The sequence below is a fragment of the Carcharodon carcharias genome, chromosome 6 (assembly GCF_017639515.1).
Source record: "Carcharodon carcharias isolate sCarCar2 chromosome 6, sCarCar2.pri, whole genome shotgun sequence".
NCBI lineage: Eukaryota > Metazoa > Chordata > Chondrichthyes > Lamniformes > Lamnidae > Carcharodon > Carcharodon carcharias.
This window is the reverse complement of record NC_054472.1, coordinates 196,828,282-196,855,828: the sequence shown is the minus strand read 5'-3', so window position 1 is coordinate 196,855,828 and position 27,547 is coordinate 196,828,282. Positions and strand designations below refer to the sequence as shown.

General features: G+C 46.2%; 1 protein-coding gene across 1 annotated transcript in view; it reads right to left on the bottom strand.

Moving 5' to 3' along the window:
• Positions 1-6,438: 6,438 nt before the first annotated feature.
• zgc:153738 (uncharacterized protein LOC558115 homolog) overlaps positions 6,439-27,547 on the bottom strand; it is a 263,841-nt gene continuing 242,732 nt past the window's right edge. Inside the window, exons 12-13 of the mRNA XM_041189332.1 lie at positions 22,461-22,699; positions 6,439-6,624 (exon numbers count right to left, since the gene is read on the bottom strand). Of these exons, the coding sequence (XP_041045266.1) occupies positions 6,517-6,624; positions 22,461-22,699 (347 nt within the window). The 3' untranslated portion in view covers positions 6,439-6,516. The remainder of the gene's footprint in view (positions 6,625-22,460; positions 22,700-27,547) is intronic.

Below are 27,547 nucleotides of genomic sequence, written 5' to 3'. Positions count from 1 at the left end.
TTTCCTCTCGCTCTCTCACTGTTAATGGTCCCACTGTTTCCTCTCGCTCTCTCACTGTTAATGGTCCCACTGCTCCTCTGGCTCTCTCACTGTTAATGATCCCACTGTTTCCTCTCGCTCTCTCACTGTTAATGGTCCCACTGTTTCCTCTCGCTCTCTCACTGTTAATGGTCCCACTGTTTCCTCTCACTCTCACTGTTAATGGTCCCAATGTTTCCTCTCGCTCTCTCACTGTTAATGGTCCCACTGTTTCTTCTTGCTCTCTCACTGTTAATGGTCCCACTGTTTCCTCTCGCTCTCTCACTGTTAATGGTCCCACTGTTTCCTCTCGCTCTCTCACTCTTAATGGTCCCACTGCTTCTCTGGCTCTCTCACTGTTAATGGTCCCACTGTTTCCTCTCGCTCTCTCACTGTTAATGGTCCCACTGCTTCTCTCGCTCTCTCACTGTTAATGGTCCCACTGTTTCCTCTCGCTCTCTCACTGTTAATGGTCCCACTGCTTCCTCTCGCTCTCTCACTGTTAATGGCCCACTGTTTCCTCTCGCTCTCTCACTGTTAATGGTCCCACTGTTTCCTCTCGCTCTCTCACTGTTAATGGTCCCACTGTTTCCTCTCGCTCTCTCACTGTTAATGGTCCCTCTGTTTCCTCTCGCTCTTTCACTTTTAATGGTCCCTCTGTTTCCTCTCGCTCTCTCACTGTTAATGGTCCCACTGTTTCCTCTCACTCTCTCACTGTTAATGTTCCCACTGTTTCCTCTCGCTCTCTCACTGTTAATGGTCCCACTGTTTTCTCTTGCTCTCTCACTGTTAATGGTCCCACTGTTTCCTCTCGCTCTCTCACTGTTCATGGTCCCACTGATTCCTCTCACTCTCTCACTGTTAATGGTCCCACTGATTCCTCTCACTCTCTCACTGTTAATGGTCCCACTGTTTCCTCTCGAACTCTCACTGTTAATGGCCCCACTGTTTCCTCTCGCTCTCTCACTGTTAATGTCCCCACTGTTTCCTCTCACTCTCTCACTGTTAATGGTCCCACTGTTGCCTCTCGCTCTCTCACTGTTAATGGTCCCATTGTTTCCTCTCGCTCTCTCACTGTTAATGGTCCCACTGTTTCCTCTCACTCTCACTGTTAATGGTCCCACTGCTTCTCTCGCTCTCTCACTGTTAATGGTCCCACAGTTTCCTCTCACTCTCCCACTCTTAATGGTCCCACTGTTTCCTCTTGGTCTCTCAATGTTAATGGTCCCACTGTTTCCTCTCGCTCTCTCACTGTTAATGGTCCCACTGTTTCCTCTCGCTCTCTCACTGTTAATGGTCCCACTGTTTCCTCTCGCTCTCTCACTGTTAATGGTCCCACTGTTTCCTCTCGCTCTCTCACTGTTAATGGTCCCACTGTTTCCTCTCGCTCTCTCACTGTTAATGGTACCACAGTTTCCTCTCGCTCTCTCACTGTTAATGGTCCCACTGTTTCCTCTCGCTCTCTCACTCTTAACGGTCCCACTGTTTCCTCTCACTCTCTCACTGTTAATGGTCCCACTGTTTCCTCTCGCTCTCTCACTGTTAATGGTCCCACTGTTTCCTCTCGCTCTCTCACTGTTAATGGTCCCACTGCTCCTCTCGCTCTCTCACTGTTAATAGTCCCACTGTTTCCTCTCGCTCTCTCACTGTTAATGGTCCCACTGTTTCCTCTCGCTCTTTCACTGTTAATGGTCCCACTGTTTCCTCTCACTCTCACTGTTAATGGTCCCACTGTTTCCTCTCGCTCTCTCACTGTTAATGGTCCCACTGTTTCCTCTCGCTCTCTCACTGTTAATGGTCCCACTGTTTCCTCTCACTCTCTCACTGTTAATGGTCCCACTGTTTCCTCTCATTCTCTCACTGTTAATGGTCCCACTGTTTCCATTCACTCTCTCACTGTTAATGGTCCCACTGTTTCTCTGGCTCTCTCACTGTTAATGGTCCCACTGTTTCCTCTCGCTCTCTCACTGTTAATGGTCCCACTGTTTCCTCTCGCTCTCTCACTGTTAATGGTCCCACTGTTTCCTCTCTCTCTCTCACTGTTAATGGTCCAACTGTTTCCTCTCGCTCTCTCACTGTTAATGGTCCCACTGTTTCCTCTCGCTCTCTCACTGTTAATGGTCCCACTGTTTCCTCTCGATCTCTCACTGTTCATGGTCCCACTGTTTTCTCTCGCTCTCTCACTGTTAATGGTCCCACTGTTTCCTCTCGCTCTCTCACTGTTCATGGTCCCACTGTTTCCTCTCACTCTCTCACTGTTAATGGTCCCACTGTTTCCTCTCGCTCTCTCACTGTTAATGGTCCCACTGTTTCCTCTCGAACTCTCACTGTTAATGGTCCCGCTGTTTCCTCTCGCTCTCTCACTGTTAATGTCCCCACTGTTTCCTCTCACTCTCTCACTGTTAATGGTCCCACTGTTGCCTCTCGCTCTCTCACTGTTAATCGACCCCTGTTTCCTCTCGCTCTCTCACTGTTAATGGTCCCACTGTTTCCTCTCGCTCTCTCACTGTTAATGGTCCCACTGTTTCCTCTCGCTCTCTCACTGTTAATGGTCCCACTGTTTCCTCTCGCTCTCTCGCTGTTAATGGTCCCACTGTTTGCTCTCACTCTCTCACTGTTAATGGTCCCACTCTTTCCTCTCGCTCTCTCACTGTTAATGGTCCCACTGTTTCCTCTCGCTCTCTCACTGTTAATGGTCCCACTGCTCCTCTGGCTCTCTCACTGTTAATGATCCCACTGTTTCCTCTCGCTCTCTCACTGTTAATGGTCCCACTGTTTCCTCTCGCTCTCTCACTGTTAATGGTCCCACTGTTTCCTCTCACTCTCACTGTTAATGGTCCCAATGTTTCCTCTCGCTCTCTCACTGTTAATGGTCCCACTGTTTCCTCTTGCTCTCTCACTGTTAATGGTCCCACTGTTTCCTCTCGCTCTCTCACTGTTAATGGTCCCACTGTTTCCTCTCGCTCTCTCACTCTTAATGGTCCCACTGCTTCTCTGGCTCTCTCACTGTTAATGGTCCCACTGTTTCCTCTCGCTCTCTCACTGTTAATGGTCCCACTGTTTCGTCTCCCTCTCTCACTGTTAATGGTCCCACTGTTTCCTCTCGCTCTCTCACTGTTAATGGTCCCACTGTTTCCTCTCGCTCTCTCACTGTTAATGGTCCCACTGTTTCCTCTCGCTCTCTCACTGTTAATGGTCCCACTGTTTCCTCTCGCTCTCTCACTGTTAATGGTCCCACTGTTTCCTCTCGCTCTCTCACTGTTAATGGTCCCACTGTTTCCTCTCGCTCTCTCACTGTTAATGGTCCCACTGTTTCCTCTCGCTCTCTCACTGTTAATGGTCCCACTGTTTCCTCTCGCTCTCTCACTGTTAATGGTCCCACTGTTTTCTCTCGCTCTCTCACTGTTAATGGTCCCACTGTTTCCTCTCGCTCTCTCACTGTTCATGGTCCCACTGTTTCCTCTGGCTCTCTCACTGTTAATGGTCCCACTGTTTCCTCTCGCTCTCTCACTGTTAATGGTCCCACTGTTTTCTCTCGCTCTCTCACTGTTGATGGTCCCACTGTTTCCTCTCGCTCTCTCACTGTTAATGGTCCCACTGTTTCCTCTGGCTCTCTCACTGTTAATGGTCCCACTGTTTCCTCTCGCTCTCTCACTGTTAATGGTCCCACTGTTTCCTCTCGCTCTCTCACTGTTAATGATCCCACTGTTTCCTCTCGCTCTCTCACTGTTAATGGTCCCACTGTTTCCTCTCGCTCTCTCACTGTTAATGGTCCCACTGTTTCCTCTCGCTCTCTCACTGTTAATGGTCCCACTGTTTCCTCTCGCTCTCTCACTGTTAATGTTCCCACTGTTTCCTCTCGCTCTCTCACTGTTAATGGTCCCACTGTTTAATCTCGCTCTCTCACTGTTAATGGTCCCACTGTTTCCTCTCGCTCTCTCACTGTTAATGGTCCCACTGTTTCCTTTCGCTCTCTCACTGTTAATGGTCCCACTGTTTCCTCTCGCTCTCTCACTGTTAATGGTCCCACTGTTTCCTCTCAATCTCTCACTGTTAATGGTCCCACTGTTTCCTCTCGCTCTCTCACTGTTAATGGTCCCACTGTTTCCTCTCGCTCTCTCACTGTTAATGGTCCCACTGCTCCTCTCGCTCTCTCACTGTTAATGGTCCCACTGTTTCCTCTCGCTCTCTCACTGTTAATGGTCCCACTGTTTCCTATCGCTCTCTCACTGTTTATGGTCCCACTGTTTCCTCTCACTCTCACTGTTAATTGTCCCACTGTTTCCTCTCGCTCTCTCACTGTTAATGGTCCCACTGTTTCCTCTCGCTCTCTCACTGTTAATGGTCCCACTGTTTCCTCTCGCTCTCTCACTGTTAATGGTCCCACTGTTTCCTCTCGCTCTCTCACTGTTAATGGTCCCACTGTTTCCTCTCGCTCTCTCACTGTTAATGGTCCCACTGTTTCCTCTCGCTCTCTCACTGTTAATGGTCCCACTGCTCCTCTCGCTCTCTCACTGTTAATGGCCCCACTGTTTCCTCTCACTCTCTCACTGTTAATGGTCCCACTGTTTCCTCTCGCTCTCTCACTGTTAAAGGTCCCACTGTTTCCTCTCGCTCTCTCACTGTTAATGGTCCCACTGTCTCCTCTCGCTCTCTCACTGTTAATGGCCCCACTTCTTCTCTGGCTCTCTCACTGTTAATGGTCCCACTGCTTCTCTGGCTCTCTCACTGTTAATTTCCCCACTGCTCCTCTCGCTCTCTCACTGTTAATGGTCCCACTGTTTCCTCTCGCTCTCTCACTGTTAATGGTCCCACTGTTTCCTCTCGCTCTCTCACTGTTAATGGTCCCACTGCTCCTCTGGCTTTCTCACTGTTAATGTCCCCACTGCTCCTCTCGCTCTCTCACTGTTAATGGTCCCACTGTTTCCTCTCGCTCTCTCACTGTTAATGGTCCCACTGTTTCCTCTCGCTCTCTCACTGTTAATGTCCCCACTGCTATATCCTCACTGGTTTCTGCTTCTCCAAGTTTTGTATCATTGGAAAATTAAGAAATTTTACTCTATTCCTAGATCCAAGTCATTTATGTGCAGCAATAAAAGCTTGGTATTGTGTCCCTTGGGGAACACCCCTATCCCCCTTCCCCCTGGCTGAAAAATAACCATTTATCACAGCTCATAGTTTAAGGACAGAAAACAATATTTTTATCTAAGGCTGACCCTTCTATTCCATAAGCTCAATTTTGTTAACCATACAGTTAACATCCACTGCATTCCCTTCATCAACCTTCACTGTTACTTCATCAAAAATCTCAATTCCATTAGTCAGACACAATCTGCCATTTACAAATCAGTGCTGGTTATCCTTAACTAACTCAAACCTCTCCGAGTGCTTGGTGATTCTTCCAATAACTTCAGACAGAGCTAACCTGTTGCTTAATTTCAATTTCTATACTTCCACCTGCTGCTTCTGACCCGAGGTACTTGAAACTACTCACTATCTCCAAATCTTCACCCAAAATCTTTACACCTTCACACTGATCCTCTTCCCTAGGCTTAACTGAGGTGGATAAATTGGCCCTTTGGCCGACTGATCTTCACCCCCCTGCTTTCCAGTGCTCTTCCCCAGTTCTCCAGATACACAATCATGTTCTCATCATCCCCATCTGGCAGCTCAGGGTCATCTGTAAACTTCATTGACCATGGCACTTCCTGTCTCACTTGCTCAGTTTGAACATCCATGGCAACCAGGAAGAGGAATGGGCTCAGTGCTGATCCTTGGTGTAATCCAATTTTGAGATTGAAACTCTCCCTCTCTCCTGTACACTGCTTCTTCCTCTTGCCTTGTTCTCTTTCAACACATCCTGTAAAAACCGTCTGTACTTCTCCGGGACTCCACAAATTTGAGCAAATGTCCAGACTTTCTCCTTAGACACCCGGTCACAGACCTTCTCTAGATCGATGAGTATAATCATCATGTTCTTTTCTGAACATTTATATCCGTGAATAGTAAGTGTCCAGTGCTTACAGCACGACACATTGCGTTGTGAGAAACCCACCGGGAATAGCCACCCTCCTGAGGACATAGCAGTGAGTGATGGGGTAGAGTGTGGGCACAAACTACCAATGGCAAAGCCCGAGGGATGGTGACTGGGAGAAAACCTCCCTTCATGCTCTCTGGCACGCCAACTCAGGCTGCCGGCTTAGACTGTAAAGACCAATCTGCAGCAGAAACTGTTTCCAGGTGATATTAAACCCTAAACGTGGCTGACGGCCTCTAAATTCCCCCGACAGTCTGAGGGACTGGAGTCTGGGGCTGGAGTGGGGATGGGATGGCAAGAAAATTCAATCAGAATATTCTTCAAATTCTTTATTTCTGAATCTGCCACATCTTCAGTTCAATTGTTACAGCAAGTTCCAGTGTTTAGGGAGGGCTGAGATGTCTCCGAGTTCAGCCTTCACACTCACATCTAAACAGTGACAACCCCAATTCCAGGGTCCTTTACCGCTTTCCTTTCTTAGCTGCCTCCTGTGCAGCTCTTTCCAAGGCTTCCTTTTCCTTCCTGGCTTTCAGAGCTTTCTTCGCTAGTGGAGTCTTAGCAGCCCAGTTCTGAGGGAGTAACAGAGACAGAGAATTAATGGCAGAGGAAGGGAGGGAGAGAGAGAGAGAGAGAGAGAGATGGGGAGAGGCAGAAATGGTGAAACACAGAGAGAGTGACACTGGGCTAGATGTTCGAGGAAATGTTGGGCCCGTGTCCGTGTCCTAAGCCTGTTCATCTCGTTAACCAGCATTTGCTGCCCATCCCTAATTGCCCTTGAACTGAGGGGCTTCCTAGGCCATTTCAGAGGGCATTTAAGAGGCAGCCACATTGCTGTGGTCTGGAGTCACAAGTAGGCCAGACCAGGTAAGGACAGCAGATTTCCTTCCCTAAAGGACATTAGTGACCCAGATGGGTTTTTATAACAATTGATGATAGGTTCATGGTCACCATGACTGAGATTAGCTTTATATTCCCGATTTATTAATTGAATTTAAATGTGAACCCTGTCCCCAGGCTGTTAGGCTGGGTCTGTGAATTACTCGTCCAGTGACATGACCATTACCCCACCCTCTCCCTTTAAACTACAGAGCAGTGAGTTTAATTTTGGAGATGTGAAAGCTTTTAGAAAGAATAATTTGGGACAATTTGTAGCAGGCGAAGACCCTCAGGATGTGGGTGACCCTACTTTCTGGTGGTCCCACTGGCCCAGCTGCAAACACCTGGAAGGGTCCCATGCTCAGGATTATGAGTGATGGCCAATGGTGGATCGGATGGTTTCTATGGCAGTAAAGGCAGGTGAGCTACCACCTTGCAGGACAAGGATTGGCTGCCACCAGGTGAAGGTTCCTCTGGGAAGAGGGTCCACTTTAAACACACATGGGGAGGGCAATGGGAAAGCACTTCATGCTTCCCTTCTCCCTAGTCAAGCCCTGTGCTAACATCTGGCTCAGTATGACCTGCACCATCACCACGTTGCTGTACAAACTCTCAAAAGGCCCTAAGAACAAGCATAACAAACAAACAACTGACACCAAAAGAACTGTGACTTGGCTCGTTAGAAAATTATTTCAGGCAGGGAAAGCAGAAACTATCGTACAAGAGATGTGCAAATTGTCAGTCAGTATTGGTGGTTTGTGTGAAGGAAGGTGGACTGGAGCTGGAAAGTAGTAACACACGGATGGTGTCATTATCTACTTGGATGGAGAGAAACATGAACAGGGATTCGCAGTGGCCTATCATCAGAAACATTGCAAGTGCCTTTTAGGGTATTGGGCTATTTCCAAGAGAAGTCCCCTTGTCAGAGTAACAGGTACAACTTGAGCATTGTACAAGTATAATTCCCCAGATTAAGGTGTGTCAGGTAAGCACCTTAAAGTTTTCTATGAACCCTTGGCTGAAACAAGAAAACAGGGGCCATTCAAAGCTATAGAACCATAGACCCATAGAACACTGCAGCACAGCAAACAGGCCATTTGGCCCTTCTAGTCTGTGCCGAAATATTATTCTGCTAGTCCCATTGACCAGCACCCAGTCCATAACCCTCCAGACCTCTCCCATCCATGTATCTATCCAATTCATTCTTAAAACTTAAGAGTGAGCCCGCATTTACCACGTCAGATGGTAGCTCGTTCCACACTCTCACCACTCTCTGAGTGAAGAAGTTCCCCTTAATGTTCCCCCTAAACCTTTCCCCTTTCACCCTAAAGCCATGTCCTCTCGTGTTTATCTCTCCTAACCTAAGTGGAAAGATCCTACCCGCATTTAGTCTGTCTATACCCCTCATAATTTTGTAAACTTCTGTCATATCTCCCCTCATTCTTCTACGCCCCAAGGAATAAAGTCCTAACCCGTTTAATCTTTCCCTGTAACTCAACTCCTTAAGACCCGGCGACATCCTAGTAAATCTTCTCTGTACTCTCTCAATCTTACTGATATCCTTTCTGTAGTTAGGTGACCAGAACTGCACACCATACTCCAAAGTTGGCCTCACCAATGTCTCATACAACCTCACCATAACATCCCAACTCCTATACTCAACACTTTGATTTATGAAGGCCAATATGCCAAAAGCTTTCTTTACAACCCTGTCTACCTGTGATGCCACTTTCAGGGAATTATGTATCTGAACTCCCAGATCCCTTTGTTCCTCCACGTTCCTCAGTGCCCTACCATTTACTGTGTATGTCCTACCTTGGTTTGTCCTTCCAAAATGTAACACCTCTCACTTTTCCACATTAAATTCCATCTGCCATTTTCTGGCCCATTTTTCCAGTTGGTCCAGATCCCTCTGCAAGCTTTGAAAGCCTTCCTCGCTGTCCACAACGCCTCCAATTTTAGTGTCATCAGCAAACTTGCTGATCCAATTTACCACATTATTATCCAGATCATTGATATAGAAAACAAACAACAATGGTCCTAACACAGATCCCTGAGGCACACCACTAGTCACAGTCCTCCAGTCTGAGAAGCAATCATCCACTACCACTCTCTGTCTTCTCCCACACAGCCAATTTCAAATCCAGTTTACAACCTCTCCATGGATACCAAGTGTCTGAACCTTCTGAACTAACCTCCCATGTGGGACCTTGTCAAAGGCCTTACTAAAGTCCATGTAGACAACATCCACAGCCTTTCCTTCATCTACTTTCTTGGTAACATCCTCGAAAAACTCTACAAGGTTCGTTAAACACGACCTACAAGGCACAAAGCCATGCTGACTATCCTTAATCAGCCCTTGGCTGTCCAAATAATTGTATATCCGATCTCTCAGAACATCTTCCAATAATTTACCTACTACTGACGTCAGGCTCACTGGCCTGTAATTACCTGGTTTATTTGTGAAGCCTTTTTTAAACAACGGAACAACATGAGCTACCCTCCAATCCTCCGACACCTCACCCGTGGCTAAGGACATTTTAAATATTTCTGCCAGGGCCCCTGCAATTTCTACATTAGTCTCCCTCAAGGTCCGAGGGAATATCATGTTAGGCCCAGGGGATTTATCTACCTTTATTCGCTGTAAGGCAGCAAGCACCTCCTCCTCTTTAATCTCTATATGTTCCATGACACTACTGCTTGTTTCCCTTCCTTCCTTATACACTATGCCAGTTTCCTGAGTAAATACTGATGCAAAAAAACTGTTTAAGATCTCCCCCATCTCGTGAGGCTCCACACATAGACGACCACTCTGATCTTCAAGGGGACCAATTGTGTCCCTTACTATCCTTTTACTCTTAATATACTTGTAGAAATCCTTCGGGTTTACCTCCACATTATCTGCCAAAGTAACCTTATGTCTTCTTTTTGCCTTCCTGATTTCCTTCTTTAGTATTTTCTTACATTTTCTGTACTCCACAAGTACCTCATTGCTCCTTGTTGCCTATACCTGCTATACACCTCTCTCTTCTTCTTAACCAGATCGCCAGTATCCCTTGAAAACCAAGGTTCCCTATGCCTGTTGACTTTGCCTTTAATCCTGACAGGAACATGCGAACTCTGCATTCGCAAAATTTCACCTTTGAATGCCTTCCACTTAACTAACACATCCTTGCCAGAAAACAACTTATCCCAATCCACTCTTCCTAGATCCTTTCTCATTTCCACAAAATTGACCTTTCTCCAATTTAGAATCTCAACTCAAGGACCAGACCTATCCTTATCCATAATTAACTTAAAACCAATGACATTGTGGTCACTGGACCGAAAATGTTTGCCTACACATACTTCTGTCACCTGACCTGTCTGGTTCCCTAATAGGAGATCAAGTATTGCATCCTCTCTCATTGGTACCTCTATATATTGATTTAGAAAACTTTCCTGAACACATTTGACAAACTCCAAGCCATCCAGCCCTTTTACAGTATGGGAGTCCCAGTCAATATGTGGAAAGTTAAAATCTCCTACTATCACAACTTTCAGTTTCTTACATCGGTCTGCTATCTCTCTACAGATTTGCTCCTCCAATTCTCTCTGACTATTGGGCGGTGTATAATACAACCCTATAAGTGTGGTCACACCTTTCCCTTTTCTCAGCTCCACCCATATGGCCTCTGTAGACGAGCCCTCTGGGCTGTCCTGCTTATGCACAGCTGTGATATTTTCCCTGACTAGTAATGCCACTCCTCCCCCTTTCATCCCTCCCCCTCTATCACATCTGAAACAACGGAACCCCGGAACATTGAGCTGCCAGTCCTGCCCCTCCTGCAACCAAGTCTCCCTAATAGCAATAATGTCGTAATCCCGCGTGTCAATCCACGCCCTAAGCTCATCTGCCTTTCCGACAATACTCTTTGCATTGAAATAGATGCACCTGAGAACATTTCTATCACATACAAACCCTGGATTTCTGTCTATAAATGCATTCCTCGCTTGACCTTTATCCTCCTCCACCTCACTATCTGCTCTAACACTCTTGTTCCCCTCCCCCTGCAAATCTAGTTTAAACTCCCCCAGAGCAGCACTAGCAAACCTACCCGCAAGGATGTTAGTCCCCCTCCAGTTCAGGTGCAAACTGTCCTGTCAGATCAGGTCCCACCTTCCCTGGAACTGAGCCCAATTGTCCAGAAACATGAAGCCCTCCCTCCTGCACCATCTCCTTATCATCATTGTCATGGGGGGGTTTCAAGTGCAAAGGTAGCAAGTTCTCGTGTCCAAGCTATTGTTAGCCCACATGGTCACAGAGAATGGAACAACTACCCCACCCCCTCACAGGACTGCCCCAAACCCCCCTAACCACTACCACCCCAGCAGGGGACTCCACTCACACCCCAAATATCCCCCTCCCACCACGGGACTCCCCCACCCCCGGACCTTCCCCCAGATGTCTCCTCCCCCAACCCTCACGACTACCCCACCCCACAGGACTCCCCCCACACCCCCAACTATCCCCTCCCCAATGGGACACCCCCTACCCCCAAGGGAATACACCTCCCAACAGGAACTCCCCACCCCACAGGATTCCCACACCTCCACAGGGACTCTTCACCCAGCCCCTGTCCACCAGGCCCGACATTCATTCCCAACCCCTCCACCGTCCCCCGAGGTCCAAGGTCGGAACCCCCCATGCACCTGACCCCACCTACCCCCCAATTCCTACCCACTTACCTTTTACACTTACCTTCTCCCTGGCCTGTCAAGGATCTTTAAGCTTCGATGGGCCTTTAACTTCCCTGTCTTATGGCAACTCCTGCCGTAAACAGAGGGGGCGGGGCCTCCTTCCCTTCAACAGAGGAGCCTTCGACGCTAGGCCCAGGGATGGCCTGTGCTGCCTGTATTGCTTCTCCGAATAAGCAATTCACCTAGTTCCATTCTCCCCATAACCCTGCACATTCTTCCTCTTCAGATAACAGTCTAATTTCCCTCTGAATGCTTCAATTGTCCCTGTCTCCACCAGACGTTCAGGCAGTGCATTCCCAACACTAACCATTCTCCGTGTGAAAAAAATTGTCCTCATTTCACTATTGCTTTTTTCGCTGATTACTTTAAATCTGTGCCCTCTCCTTCTCGATCTTTTTACGAGCGGGAACAGCTTCTCCCTTTCGATTCTGTCCACACCACTCATGATTTTGAATATCTCTATCAAATCTCCTCTGAGTTCTCTTCTCCAAAGAAAACAGTCCTAACTTCTGCAATCTATCTTCATTACAGAAGTTCCTCATCCCTGGAACCATTCCTGTGAATCTTTTCCACACTTTCTCCCTTATCTTCTCATCCTCCCTAAAGTGTGGTGCCCAGAACTGGACACAGTACTCCAGCTGAGGCCGAACTAGTGACTTATATAAGTTCAACTTAACTTCCTTGCCCTTGTACTCAATGCCCCTATTAATGTTTTTATTCACTCAATGGATGTGGGCTTCGCTGGCTGGGTCAGCATTTATTGCCCATCCCTAATTGCCCTTCAGAAGGTGGTGGTGAGCTGCCTTCTTGAGCCGCTGCAGTCCTTAAAGCCCAGGATACTGAATGCTTTATTAACCGTGCTTATCCAGTCCTGCCCCCTACAATGACTTCTGCACAAATATACACAGGTCCCACTGCTCCTGTGCCCCCTTTAGAATTGTAGCCTTTATTTTACAGTGGGAGATGGTGGCATTTTGGTAATGACACTGGACTAGTGATCCAGAGACCCAGGCTCATGCTCTGGTGGAATTTGAATCCAGTTAATAAATCGGGAATATAAAGCTAATCTCAGTGATGGTGAACAAGAAACTGTCATCAATTGTGGTAAAAACCCATCTGGGTCACTAATGTCCTTTAGGGAAGGAAATCTGCTGTCCTTGCCTGGTCTGGTCTACATGTGACTCCAGACCCACAGCAATGTGGTTGACTTTTAACTGGCCTCGCAAGCCACTCAGTTCAAGGGCAATTAGGGATGGGTAATAAATGCTGGTCTTGCCAGTGACACCCACGTCCCATGGTTAAATAAATAAAAGATTGCCTCTCCATGCTCTTCCTACCTCAATGAATCACTTCACATTTCTCTGTGTTGAACTTCATCTGCCACAGATGTTTCAGAAACTCCACCAAACAGTCAAAAACCTCTCCTGCAACAGATTCTGACAGTGATCATGTGGTTGCTACGATGAAAATCCAGCTGAAAATTCCTAATGAACTAAAACGAAAGGATCTTGAGGGTCTTGAATGGTTGGAAGACTCTGTCAGTAAAGGAGCATTTCCAGCAGGGGTAAGGACATCGTCTACAGGCGGCAAAATCAATGATGTCAAAGAGTTAAACAAGTTCAAAGTGTTCTTTACAGAATGTGCAAAAAATTCAGGTTCTGGCATAAGCAAAGTGTTTGAAGCAAGAATGGACGAGAGGAGAAATCATGGACTTGATAGGAGGAAGGCGAGGAATGAAAGGGTCCAAATCGTAAATATCACAAACTGAACGAGAAATTAAAAAGGAAAAAGAAGAGAATGAAAGGTGAATGGACAAACTTATTTCAATTTAGACAATGAAAACCTCACATCCCTTGGAGATTCACTAAGATGTTCGTGGAATTTCAGGCAAGACGACAGTTTGTAAATGTTTGAAAGGAAAAGATGGATTGATTTCAGTGGAAAAGGATAAAATCTGGAAAAGATGGTGTGAGTTTATCACAAGAATTGTACAACAATGGCAGAGGACCTCGTCCAATTAGAAACGAAGACACGGGCCCAGAAACTTTACAAGAAAAAGTAGAAGTTACTTGGATCTGCTCCTGAAGCGCTGGAACCTGCAAGGCATAGGACCAGGGGCTGGAAAGTGGGATTAAAATGAGCAACTAGTTTCTTTTTGGCCAGCACAGACACGATGGGATGAATGGCCTCTTTCTGCACCGTAACTTTTCTCTGGTTATCTGGGATTTATGCTGAAGAAGATGAATGGATGAACTGGAACTTTTCCCCTTGGTGGAGGGATCAATAACCAGGGGACATAGATTTAAGGTAAGGGGCAGGAGGTTTAGAGGGGATGTGAGGAAGAATGTTTTCACCCAGAGGGTGGTGGGAATCAGGAGCTCACTGCCTGAAAGGATGGTAGAGGCAGAAACCCTCATAACATTTAAGAAGTATTTGGATGTGCACTTGCGATGCCATGACATACAAGGTTATGGGCTTAGTGCTGGAAAATGGGATTAAAATAGTTTGGTACTTGTTTGACCGGCGCAGACTCGATGGACCGAAGGGCTTTTTTCTGTGCTGTAGACCTCTATGGCTTTATGGATGAAATAACAGAAGAGGTTATTGAAGACGCAGGAGAGCTAGGAACTGGAAAACTGACTATTATCACCAACAAGATCTACAGCACTGGCATTATTACCCCAAGGATCTACAGCACTGGCATTATCACCTCTGAGGATCTACAGCACTGGCATTATCACCTCTGAGGATCTACAGCACTGGCATTATCACCCCTGAGGATCTACAACACTGGCATTATTACCCCAAGGATCTACAGCACTGGCATTATCACCTCTGAGGATCTACAGCACTGGCATTATCACCTCTGAAGATCTATAACACTGGCATTATCACCTCTGAAGATCTACAACACTGGCATTATCACCCCTGAGGATCTATAACACTGGCATTATCACCTCTGAAGATCTACAACACTGGCATTATCACCCCTGAGGATCTATAACACTGGCATTATCACCCCTGAGGATCTACAACACTAGCATTATCACCTCTGAGGATCTACAGCACTGGCATTATCACCTCTGAGGATCTACAGCACTGGCATTATCACCTCTGAAGATCTACAACACTGGCATAATCATCCCTGAGGATCTACAGCACTGGCATAATCATCCCTGAGGATCTATAACACTGGCATTATCACCCCTGAGGATCTACAACACTGGCATTATTACCCCAAGGATCTACAGCACTGGCATTATCACCTCTGAGGATCTACAGCACTGGCATTATCACCTCTGAAGATCTATAACACTGGCATTATCATCTCTGAAGATCTACAACACTGGCATTATCACCCCTGAGGATCTATAACACTGGCATTATCACCTCTGAAGATCTACAACACTGGCATTATCACCCCTGAGGATCTACAGCACTGGCATTATCACCCCTGAGGATCTACAGCACTGGCATTATCTCCCCTGAGGATCTACAGCACTGGCATTATCACCTCTGAGGATCTACAACACTGGCATTATTACCCCAAGGATCTACAGCACTGGCATTATCACCCCTGAGGATCTACAACACTGGCATTATTACCCCAAGGATCTACAACACTGGCATTATTACCCCAAGGATCTACAGCACTGGCATTATCACCCCTGAGGATCTACAGCACTGGCATTATCACCCCTGAGGATCTACAACACTGGTATTATTACCCCAATGATCTACAGCACTGGCATTATCACCCCTGAGGATCTACAGCACTGGCATTATCACCCCTGAGGATCTACAGCACTGGCATTATGACCCCTGAGGATCTACAGCACTGGCATTATCACCCCTGAGGATCTACAACACTGGTATTATCACCCCTGAGGATCTACAACACTGGCATTATCATCCCTGAGGATCTACAACACTGGCATTATCACCTCTGAGGATCTACAGCACTGGTATTATCACCCCTGAGGATCTACAACACTGGCATTATCACCCCTGAGGATCTACAACACTGGCATTATCACCCCTGAGGATCTACAACACTGGCATTATCACCCCTGAGGATCTACAACACTGGCATTATTACCCCAAGGATCTACAGCACTGGCATTATCACCCCTGAGGATCTACAACACTGGCATTATTACCCCAAGGATCTACAGCACTGCTATTATCACCTCTGAGGATCTACAGCACTGGCATTATAACCCCTGAGGATCTACAGCACTGGTATTATCATCCCTGAGGATCTACAGCACTGGCATTATCACCTCTGAGGATCTACAGCACTGGCATTATAACCCCTGAGGATCTACAGCACTGGTATTATCATCCCTGAGGATCTACAGCACTGGCATTATCACCTCTGAGGATCTACAACACTGGCATTATAACCCCTGAGGATCTACAGCACTGGTATTATCATCCCTGAGTATCTACAGCACTGGCATTATCATCCCTGAGGATCTACAGCACTGGTATTATCACCCCTGAGGATCTACAGCACTGGTATTATCATCCCTGAGGATCTACAGCACTGGTATTATCACCTCTGAGGATCTAAGCCTGTTTTCATTGCTCTGCCAAAGAAACCTGGTGCAGTAAAAACAATAACAATAGGGTAATTATATTAGGTGATTTCAACTTTCCCAACATTAATTGGGATAGACATAGTGTTAAGGGCTTGGATGGAGTGGATTTCTTGAAATGTGTACAGGAGAACTTTTTAGGTCAATATGTAGAGGGTCCAACAAGGGACGGTGCATTGCTGACCTAATTCTGGGGAATGAAGCCGGACAGGTGGCTGAGGTTGTGGTGGGGGAGCATTTTAGTGATAGCGACCACAACATGGTACAGTTTAAGTTTGTTATGGACAAAGAAATCAACAAGTTGCAACAAATTGTCTTGGATTAGGGGAGAGTGGACTTTAGTAAAATAAGGCAGGATCTGGCCAAGGTAGACTGCGAACAGTTACTTGTGGGGAAATCTACAGAGGAACAGTGGGGGGGTGTTCAAAAAGGAAATGGGGAGGGTACAGGCTCAAAATGTTCCCTCTAGGGTGATAGGAAGGAGTAACAAGCTCAGAGAACCATGGATGACCAGAGATATTCAGGATACGATGAGAAGGAAAAGAGTGACTTTTAGCAGGTACAAGGGAAGCAAATCAGCAGAGGCTTTAGTGGAATACAGACAGTGCAGGGTGGAGCTTAAAAAAGCAATTAGGAGAGCAAAGAGGGGATATGGGAAAGCTCTGGCTGGTAAAAGTAGGGAAAATCCCAAGATATTCTATAAGTATATCAATGGGAAGAGGAGAACCAGGGAAAGAGTAGGGCCCATAAGGGACCAAGGGGGCAATCTATGGGTGGAGCCAGAGGACATCGCTAGAGTGTTGAATTAATACTTCACATTGATCTTCACCCAAGAGAATGAGGATGAAGGTATCGAACTCAGGGAGAGAGACTGTGAGGTTCTTAAACAAATTGATATAGGGATTGACAAGGTATTGGAGGTGTTGGCAGGCTTAAAAGTGGACAAATCTCCAGGTCTGGATGATTTGTTTCCCAGACTGCTGAGGGAGGCAAGGGAGGAGATCGCAGGGGCTCTGACCCAAATTTTTAATTCCTCTCTGGCCACGGGGGAGGTTCCAGAGGACTGGAGAACAGCTAATGTGGTTCCGCTATTTAAGAAGGGTTGTAGAGATAAGCCAGGGAACTACAGGCCAGTGAGTCTCACGTCAGTGGTAGGGAAACTATTGGAGAAAGTTCTGAAGGAGAGTATCTATCTCCACTTGGAGAGGCAAGGTTTGATCAGGGATAGTCAGCATGGCTTTGTCAGAGGGAGGTCAGGCCTAACAAATTTGATTGAATTTTTTGAGGAGGTGACCAGATGTGTAGATGAGGGTAGTGCAGTTGATGTAGTTTATATGAATTTCAGCAAAGCCTTTGACAAGGTCCCACATGGGAGACTTATAAAGAAGGCAAATGCACCTGAGATACTGTGTACAGTTCTGGTTATCACATTATAAGAAGGATGTGATTGCACTGGAGGGGGTGCAGAGGAGATTCACCAGGATGTTGCCTGGGATGAAACATTTAAGTTATGAAGAGAGGTTGGATAGACTTGGGTTGTTTTCGTTGGAGTAGAGAAGACTGAGGGGTGACCTGATCGAGGTGTACAAGATTATGAGGGGCATGGACAGGGTGGATAGGGAGCAGCTGTTCCCCTTAGTTGAAGGGTCAGTCACAAGGGGACATAAGTTCAAGGTGAGGGGCAGGGGGTTTAGGGGGGATGTGAGGAAAAACTTTTTTCCCCAGAGGGTGAGGACGGTCTGGAATGCGCTGCCTGGGAGGGTGTTGGAGGCGGGTTGCCTCACATCCTTTAAAAAGTACCTGGATGAGCACTTGGCACATCATAACATTCAAGGCTATGGGCCAAGTGCTGGTAAATGGGATTAGGTAGGTAGGTCAGGTGTTTCTCACGTATCGGTGCAAACTCGATGGGCCGAAGGGCCTCTTCTGCACTGTGTGATTCTGTGATTCTCTGAGTAGGATGTGAGATACATCAAACAGTCAGGTATAATGATCATCCTGAGAATCCTCATAAATCAAAGCAGAGATTTCCATCGCTCCGGGTGCATTTGTAGATAAAGGAACACAAAATGCAATCCACCTTTTCAAAACCTTTGTGGAAAAGCCATTGAAATGCAAAACGACCTTTTCTATGTTTTAATGATTGTATGAAAGCATTTGGGAAAGTCCAATAGAATCATCTATGAAAAACCTGGAATACATTCACATCAATGGGAAAGATCTTTGATTCATGAGGAATATCTCCTGGAATCAGGTGGTGATGATCAGATCTGAGAATGAACTCGGTGATTGGGACATGATTTAAAGAGGGGTTAGCCAAGGCTGCCTTCTCTCACTGGATTGTTTCTCCCGATGCAGTGAATGCATTCTTCGAGGAGTCGAAGGGGTAGATGGTACAAAGATAAGAGGGAGAGGCATCAACAACATCCTCTGTAACAACAAATTAACCAATCGAGCCATGAAGGAAAGTGGTAGATTTGGGCTAACCCTCTAGCAATAAAAAATTCTACTATGGTAACGATGAAGGAAAAGGAACATCCTAGTAAACAGGTCAACCAGTTCAACTGACCAGGAAGCATAGAAACACCCAATGTCAAAAGAAACTGCGGTTATGAAGATAAATTGGAGAAGTTAGGGCTATTTTCTTAGAGAAGAGAAGGCTGAGAGGAGATTTGATAGAGGGATTCAAAACTGTGAGGGGTCTGGACAGAGTAGATAGGGAGAAACTGATCCATTGGTGGAAGGATCGAGAATGAGAGGGCACAGATTTAAATTAATTGGTAAAAGATGCAATAGTGATGTGAGGAGAAACTTTTTCACCCAGCGAGTAGTTAGTGTCTGGAATGCACTGCCTGAGAGTGCAGTGGAGGCAGGTTCAATCGAGGCATTCAGTAGGGAGTGAGACTATTATCTGACAGGGAAGAATGTGCAGTGTTACGGGGAGAAGGTGGGGGAAGGTGCTCAGTGAATTGCTCATTCGGAGAGCAGGTGCAGACACAATGGGCTGAATGGCCTCCATCTGTGCTGTAACACTTCTGTGTTTCTGTGGTTCAGTACTGAAATCTTAAAAAGGATTGGACAAAGCAAAATTAAGCAACGTTCTAAGAAGCATCAGCTCGAGTCTTATAATGAGAATCCGTGGAACGAGAATCGGTGGACTGAAATGTCCTCTCAGTGATGAATTCTGGATGTGAAGCTTGGGAGACTGGGAAAGAGGAAGAGCAGAAAGTCACAGCTTTGAAATGTGGCCCTTAAGCAGGAGCCCGAGGAGAAGCTGGGGACAGGAAATCGCTAATGAAGGAGAGCAGAAGAAGGAGAGAACTCTTAACTATTATCAAAAGAAGACAAATGGGGTTCTTTGGGCAAGTCCGTTTGGAAGGGTTGGAATGTTTAAACACCATGGGGAGGATTAATGGAAAAAGAGCAAGTGGGCGACAGTGAAGAAAATAGCTTCATAACATTAAAGACCAGCTTAACCAGAACTCCAACAATGAGCTGGTCCACTCCAGCTATGACTGGAAAGTTTACAATACCATGGTCACCTAGGCCACTCCACATGGCACGTCAACAACAAAGTTGGGACAAAATTAACAGTAATTTTGACAAATGTTGATTAATTGAGGGAACTCAGCACGGATTTGCCTTTTTTGTAGAGGTAACGGACGGTTGATGAGGGTAATGCTGTTGATGTAATATACTTGGACTTCCAAATGGTATTCAATACAGTGCCACACAATAGACTCATCAGCAAAGATGAAGCCCATGGAATAAAAGGGACAGTTACAGTATCAAGAAGTGAGGTGAGAGTGACTGGCCTTGACATCAAGGCAGCATTTGACTGAGTGTGGCATCAAGGAGCCCCAGCAAAACTGGGGTCACTGGGAATCAGGGGGAAAACTCTCCGCTGGTTGGAGTCATACCTAGCACAAAGGAAGATGGTTGTGGTTGTTGGGGGTCAGTCATCTCAGCTCCAGGACATCACTGCAGGAGTTCCTCAGGGTAGTGTCCTCGGCCCAACCATCTTCAGCTACTTCATCAATGACCTTCCTTCCAACATATGGTCAGAAGTGGGGATGTTCGCTGATGATTGCACAATGTTCAGCACCATTCACGACTACTCAGATACTGAAGAAGCCCATGTCCAAATGCAGCAAGACCTGGACAATATCCAGGCTTGGGCTGACAAGTGGCAAGTAAAATTCATGCTACACAAGTGTCAGGCAATGACCATCTCCAACAAGAGAGAATCTGACCATTGCCCCTTGAATTTCAATGGCATTACCATCACTGAGTCCCCCACTTTCAACATCCTGGGGGTTACCATTGACCAGAAACTGAACTGGACTAGCCATATAAATTCTGTGGCTACAAGAGCAGGTCAGAGGCTAGGAATAATGTGACGAGTAACTCACCTCCTGACTCCCCAAAGCCTGTCCACCATCTACAAGGCACAAGTCAGGAGTGTGATGGAATACTCCCCACTTGCCTGGATAAGTTCAGCTCCCACAACACTCAAGAAGCTCAACACCATCCAGGACAAAGCGGTCTGCTTGATTGGCACCCCATCCACAAACATTCACTCCCTTCACCACCGACACACAGTAGCAGCAGTGTGTACCATCTACAAGATGCACTGCAGGAACTCACCAAGGCTCCTTAGACAGCACCTTCCAAACCCATGACCACTACCATCTAGAAGGACAAGGGCAGCAGATAGATGGGAACACCACCACCTGGAAGTTCCCCTCCAAGTCACTCACCATCCTGACTTGGAAATATATCACTGTTCCTTCACTGTCACTGGGTCAAAATCCTGGAACTCCCGCCCTAACAGCACTGTGGGTGTACCTACACCACATGGACTGCAGCGGCTCAAGAAGGCAGCTCACCATCACCTTCTCAAGGGCAATTAGGGATGGGCAATAAATGCTGGTCCAGCCAGTGACACCCACATCCCATGAATGAATAAAAAAAAATGTTCAGAACAGACATCAATAGATTTCTGGAGACTAATGACTTGACAGGATATGAGGATAGCATGGGGAACTCGATGTGATCAGCCATGGTCAGTTTAGTTCTCCTACCTTTCCCTCGTAACCCTGCAGTCTTCCTATAGTGTGGTGCCCAGAACTGTACACAATATTCCATCTGAGGTCTAAGCAGTGTCTTATATAAATTCAGCATAACCTCCCTGCTCTTCTACTCTCTGTTTTTCTATCTCTCTGTTTAACTCTCTCTGTTTCTTTGTCTATATCTCTGTTTCACTGTTTTTCTGTCTCTCTGTTTCACTGTCTCTCTGTTTCTCTGACTATCTCTGTTTCACTCTCTCTGTTTCTCTGTTTATCTCTCTGTTTCACTTTCTCTCTCCCTGTTTCTCTGTCTATCTCTCTGTTTCACTCTCTCTGTTTCTCTGTCCATCTCTCTGTTTCACTCTCTGTTTCTTTGTCTATCTCTGTTTCACTCTCTCTCTCTTTGTCTATCTCCGTTTTACACTCTGTTTCTCTGTGTATCTCTGCTTCACTCTCTCTGTTTCTCTCTATCTGTTTCACTCTCTCTGTTTCTCTGCCTATCTCTGTGTTTCACTCTCCCTATTTCTCTGTCCATCTCTCTGTTTCACTCTCTGTTTCACTCTCTGTTTCTCTGTCTATTTCTGTTTCACTCTCTCTCTCTCTTTCATTGTCTATCTCTGTTTTACACTCTTTTTCTCTGTGCATCTCTGTTTCACTCTCTGTTTCTCTCTATCTGTTTCACTCTCTCCCTGTTTCTCTGCCTATCTCTGTGTTTCACTCTCCCTATTTCTCTGTCCATCTCTCTGTTTCACTCTCTGTTTCTCTGTCTATCTCTGTTTCACTCTCTCTCTCTCTTTCTTTGTCTATCTCTGTTTTACACTCTGTTTCTCTGTGTATCTCGGTTTCACTCTCTCTGTTTCTCTCCATCTGTTTCACTCTCTCCCTGTTTCTCTGCCTATCTCTGTGTTTCACTCTCCCTATTTCTCTGTCCATCTCTCTGTTTCACTCTCTGTTTCTCTGTCTATCTCTGTTTCACTCTCTCTCTCTCTTTCTTTGTCTATCTCTGTTTTACACTCTGTTTCTCTGTCTATCTCTCGGTTTCACTCTCTCTCTCTGTCTCTGTTTCTCTCTCTATCTCTATCTCACTCTCTTTCTGTCTCTCCCCTCCTGTCTCCATACCGCAAATGCAGTTTCCTCTTGCTGGTAGATGGGTTCGGTCTTGCTGAGTACTCTGAGGAAGTTGTTTGCAGTGAGGGGACTCTTTGTCTGCTGATGGATTCGATGCTCAGTGAGGACTGATTTCACCACTTGGACCAGATGACCTGGTGTGTACCCATCGGAAACCTTGGCCAAGGAGGTTAGATCCAGGGCGCTGGTGATTATGCCGCCATTTTTCTCAATCAGCTTCTTCCAGATCACTGGCAACAGGAATCAAAGTGTCAGTACAGGTGTTGAGAAGCGACTCACTCCCTCCCCAGATGTCACCTCTCATCCCAGAACCCCTCTCACATTCCAGGCACTATCTCCTGTCGCCCAGTCCTGGGTGTGGAGGTGATTTACCAGAATGTTCCCAGGGATGAGGGACTTCAGTTTCTGTGGAGAGAATGGAGAAGCTGGGATTGTTCTCCTCAGACCTGAGGTCAAGAGCAGGTTTAAAAGAGATATTTTAACATGGATAGAGGGTTGGTTAATGGACAGGAAACAGAGAGTGGGCATCATTAGGACATTTTCAGGTTGGCTGGCGGTGAATAATGAAGTGCCGCACGAATCAGTGCTGGGCCTCAGCTATTTACAATCTATATTAATGGGCTTAGATGGCAAGAGAGAGTAATGTATCTAAATTTACTGACAGTACACTGTTAGGTGGGAGAGTAAGGAGGACACATAGGCTGCAAGGAGATAGAGGCAGGTTTAGTGAGTGAGCAACAAGGTGGTAGATGGAGTATAATGTGGGGGAGTGTGAGGTTATTCACTTTGATCATAAGAATAGAAAAACAGAATCTTTTTTAAAGGGTGAGAAACTTGTAAGTGTTGAAGTTCAAAGAGACTTTGGTGCAATTGTACAAGGAACACAGAAAGTTAACATGCAGGTGCAGCAAGTAATTAGGAAGGCAAATGGCATATTGGCCTTTATTGCAATGGGATTGGAGTACAGGAATAAAGAAGTCTTGCTATAGTTGTTGGGATAACGCCTGGAATAATGTGTGTAGTTTTGATTTCATATATAAGTAAGGATATAGTTGTCTTGGAGGCAGTACAACAAAGGCTCACTGGATTGGCTCTCGGGATGAGGGGGCTGAATAAATTGGGTTTATATTCTCTGGAGTTTAGAAGAATGAGGGGCAATCTCACTGAAACCTACAAGAGGATGAGCAGCTTGAGAGTAGACACTGAGAGGATGTTTCCCCTAAGATGATAAGAGATAGGGACATAGGAGCAGGAGAAGGCCATTCAGCTCATTGAGCCTGTTCCACCATTCAATTAGATCGTGGCTGACCATCTCCTTCAACACCGCTTTCCTGCGCTATCTCCATATCCCCGGATGTCATTAGTCTCCAGGAATCTAACGATTTCTGTTTTGAAAATGCTCAATGATTAAACTTCCACAGCCCTCTGAGGTAGAGAATTCCAAAGATTCACCACCCTCTGAGTGAAGAAATTCCTACTCATCCCAGTCTTAAATGGCCTATTCCTTATCCTGAGATTATGTCCTCTGGTTTTAGACTCACCACCAAGGGGAAACATCTTATTTACATCCACCCTGTCAAGCCCTGTAAGAATTTTCTAAGTTTCATTGAGATCACTTCTCATTCCTCAAAACTCTAGAGAATACAGGCCCAGTTTCCTCATTCTCTCCTTATAAGACAATCGCACCATCCCAGGGATTAATCTGGTGAACCCTCCGTTGTACTCCCTCTATGGCAAGTTTGTCCCCCATTACATAAGGGAACTAAAACTGTACACAGTACTCCTGGTGAGGTCTCACCAAGGCCCTCTACAACTGCAGTAAGACTCTTGACTCCTGTACTCAAATCCTCTCATGTTGAAGGCCAACATACATTCGCCTTCCTAATTGCTTGCTGTACCTGCATATTAGCTTTCAGGGACTTATGAACAAGGACATTCACATTCCTTTGGAAATCAACACTTCCCAACCTCTCACCTTTTAAGAAATATTCCACTTTTCTGTTTTTTCTATTAAAGTGGATAACTTCACATTTTTCCTCCACATTATATTCCATCTGCCATGATTTTGTCTACTCACTCAGTCTGTCTAAATATCCTTGAAGTCTCTTTGCATCTTCCCCACAACTCACTTTCCCACTTAGTTTTGTGTCATCATCAAATTGGAAATATTACATTTGGTCCCCACATCCAAAACACTGACATATATTCGGAACAGCTGGAGCCCAAGCTCTGATCCTTACGGTACCCCACTAGTCACAGACTGCCAACGTGAGAGTGACCTGTTTAATCCTACTCTCTCTTAACCAGTTCTCAATCAATGCCAGTATATTACCCCCAATCCCATGTGCTCTAATAGGAGCAGGAGTAGGCCACTCAGCCCCTTGAGCCTGCTCTACCATTCAATAAGATCGTGCTTGATCTGAGTGTGTCCTCCAATCCATTTCCCTGTCGGCTCACCCCATAACTCTTCATTCTCTTGGAGATGAAAAATCTGTCTAACTCAGCCTTGAATATATTCAATGACCCAGATTCCACTGCTCACTGCGGAAGAGAACTTCAAAAAAAGACCAACCATCTTTGAGGAGAAATTCCTCTTGAACTCCACCTTAAATGGAAGAGCCCTTATTTTTAAACTGTGCCCCCTAGTTCTAGATTCCTCCACAAGGGGAAATAGCTTCTCAGCATCTACCCTGTTTTGCTGAAAAAGGCTTTTTGTCTTCTACGCATCAGCCCAGATTCACAAGAAAACCAACAGTAAAGGGAGCAACAATTTATACTGCATGAAAATAGATGCTGATTGGCTGGCAAGGTGACTGATTGGCAGATACATTGCCATGGAGACTGTACCCAGGAACAGTTACATGCCAAGGTTTTGTTTAAATTCAAAGGATGGGATGTTGTCTCCCTGGTGCCAGGGTCAAGGATGTCACTGAACAGCTGCAGGGGATCCTAAAGGGTGGGGGGGTGGGGGGTGTGGGGGGGGTGGTGGTGGTGGTGGGGTAGGGGGAGAGGGAAAACAGACAGAGGTCGTGGTACGTATTGGTACCAATGACATAGGTGGAAAGTGGGATGAGGTCCTGCAAGCAGAATTTAGGGAGATAGGAAACAGATTAAAAAACAGGACCTCAAAGGTAGTAATCTCGGGATTACTTCTGGTGCCACGTGCTAGTGAGTATAGAAATAAGAGGTTAGTCCAGATGAATGTGTGGCTGGAGAGATGGTGCAGGAGAGAGTACTTTAGATTTTTGGGACTTTGGGACCATTTCTGGGGTCAGTGGGACCTGTACAAGGCAGACGGGTTGTGCCTGAACCGGAATGGGATCAACATTCCTGCAGGGAGGTTTGTAGCACTGTTGCGGAGGGTTTAAACTAACTTGGCAGGGGGATGGGTTATTGAGATGAGGTTCAGTAGGGGGTGATGCACAGCCAAAATTAGAAGAGAGAGCAAGTGAGTCTGGAAGGCACAGAAATTATAGGCCAGTTAAGGCACAAGGGAGTTTGGAAATGTTGGATGGTATTTATTTTAATGCAAGGAGTCTGGCGAATAAGGCAGATGAGTTGAGATCACAAATTAACACATGGAAGTATGATGTCATTGCTGTCACAGAGACATGGTTGAGAGAGGGGCAGGATTGGCAGCTCAATATTCCAGAATATAGGGTCTTCAGGCGAGATAGGGAAGGAGGTAAAAGAGGAGGGGCTTTCACAATTTTGATCAAGGAATCAATTACAGCAGTAAGGAGGGATGACATCTTAGAAGGTTCCTCAAATGAAGCCATATGGGTAGAACTGAAAAACAAAACAGGAGCAATCACATTGCTGGGAGTGTACTATAGGCTCCCAAACAGTCAGAGAGAAATAAAAGAGCAGATATGTAGGCAAATTTCAGAGAAGTGTAAAAATAATAGGGGAGTGATAGTGGGGAATTTCAACTTCCCCAACATTAGAGATAAGCCAGGGAACTACGGGCCAGTGAGTCTCACGTCAGTGGTAGGGAAACTATTGAAGGAAAGTCTGAAGGAGAGAATCTATCTCCACTTGGAGAGGCAAGGGATAGTCAGCATGGCTTTGTCAGAGGGAGGTCATGCCTAACAAATTTGATTGAATTTTTTGAGGAGGTGTCCAGGTGTGTAGGTGAGGGTAGGAGACAAAGGGTGATGACAGAAGGAGGCTTTAGTGACTGGAAGCCAGTGTCCAGTGGTGTACCACAGGGATCTGTGCTGGGTCCCCTATTATTTGTCATTTATATAAACATAGATGACTATGTGGGGGGTAGGATTAGTAAGTTTGCGGATGACACAAAGATTGGCCGGGTGGTTAACAATGAGGTTGAGTGTCTTGGGCTACAGGAAGATATAGACGGGATGGTCAAATGGGCAGATAAGTGGCAGATGGAATTTAACCCTGAAAAGTGTGAGGTGATACACTTTGGAAGGAGTAATTTGACAAGGAAGTATTCAATGAACGACATGACACTAGGAAGTTCTGAGGAACAAAGGGACCTTGGCGTGTGTGTCCATAGATCTCTAAAGGCGGAGGGGCATGTTAGTGGGGTAGTGAAAAAGGCATATGGGACACTTGCCTTTATCAATCGAGGCATAGATTACAAAAGTAGGGAGGTCCTGTTGGAGTTGTACAAACATTGGTGAGGCCACAGCTGGAGTACTGTGTGCAGTTCTGGTTGCCACATTATAGGAAGGATGTGATTGCACTAGAGGGGGTGCAGAGGAGATTCACCAGGATGTTGCCTGGGATGAAACATTTAAGTTATGAAGAGAGGTTGGATAGACTTGGGTTGTTTTCGTTGGAGCAGAGAAGACTGAGGGGTGACCTGATCGAGGTGTATAAGATTATGAGGGGCATGGACAGGGTGGATAGGGAGCAGCTGTTCCCCTTAGTTGAAGGGTCAGTCACAAGGGGACACAAGTTCAAGGTGAGGGGCAGGAGGTTTAGGGGAGGATGTGAGGAAAAACCTTTTTACCCAGAGGGTGGTGACGGTCTGGAATGCACCGCCTGGGAGGGTGGTGGAGGTGGGTTGCCTCACATCCTTTAAAAAGCACCTGGATGAGCACTTGGCA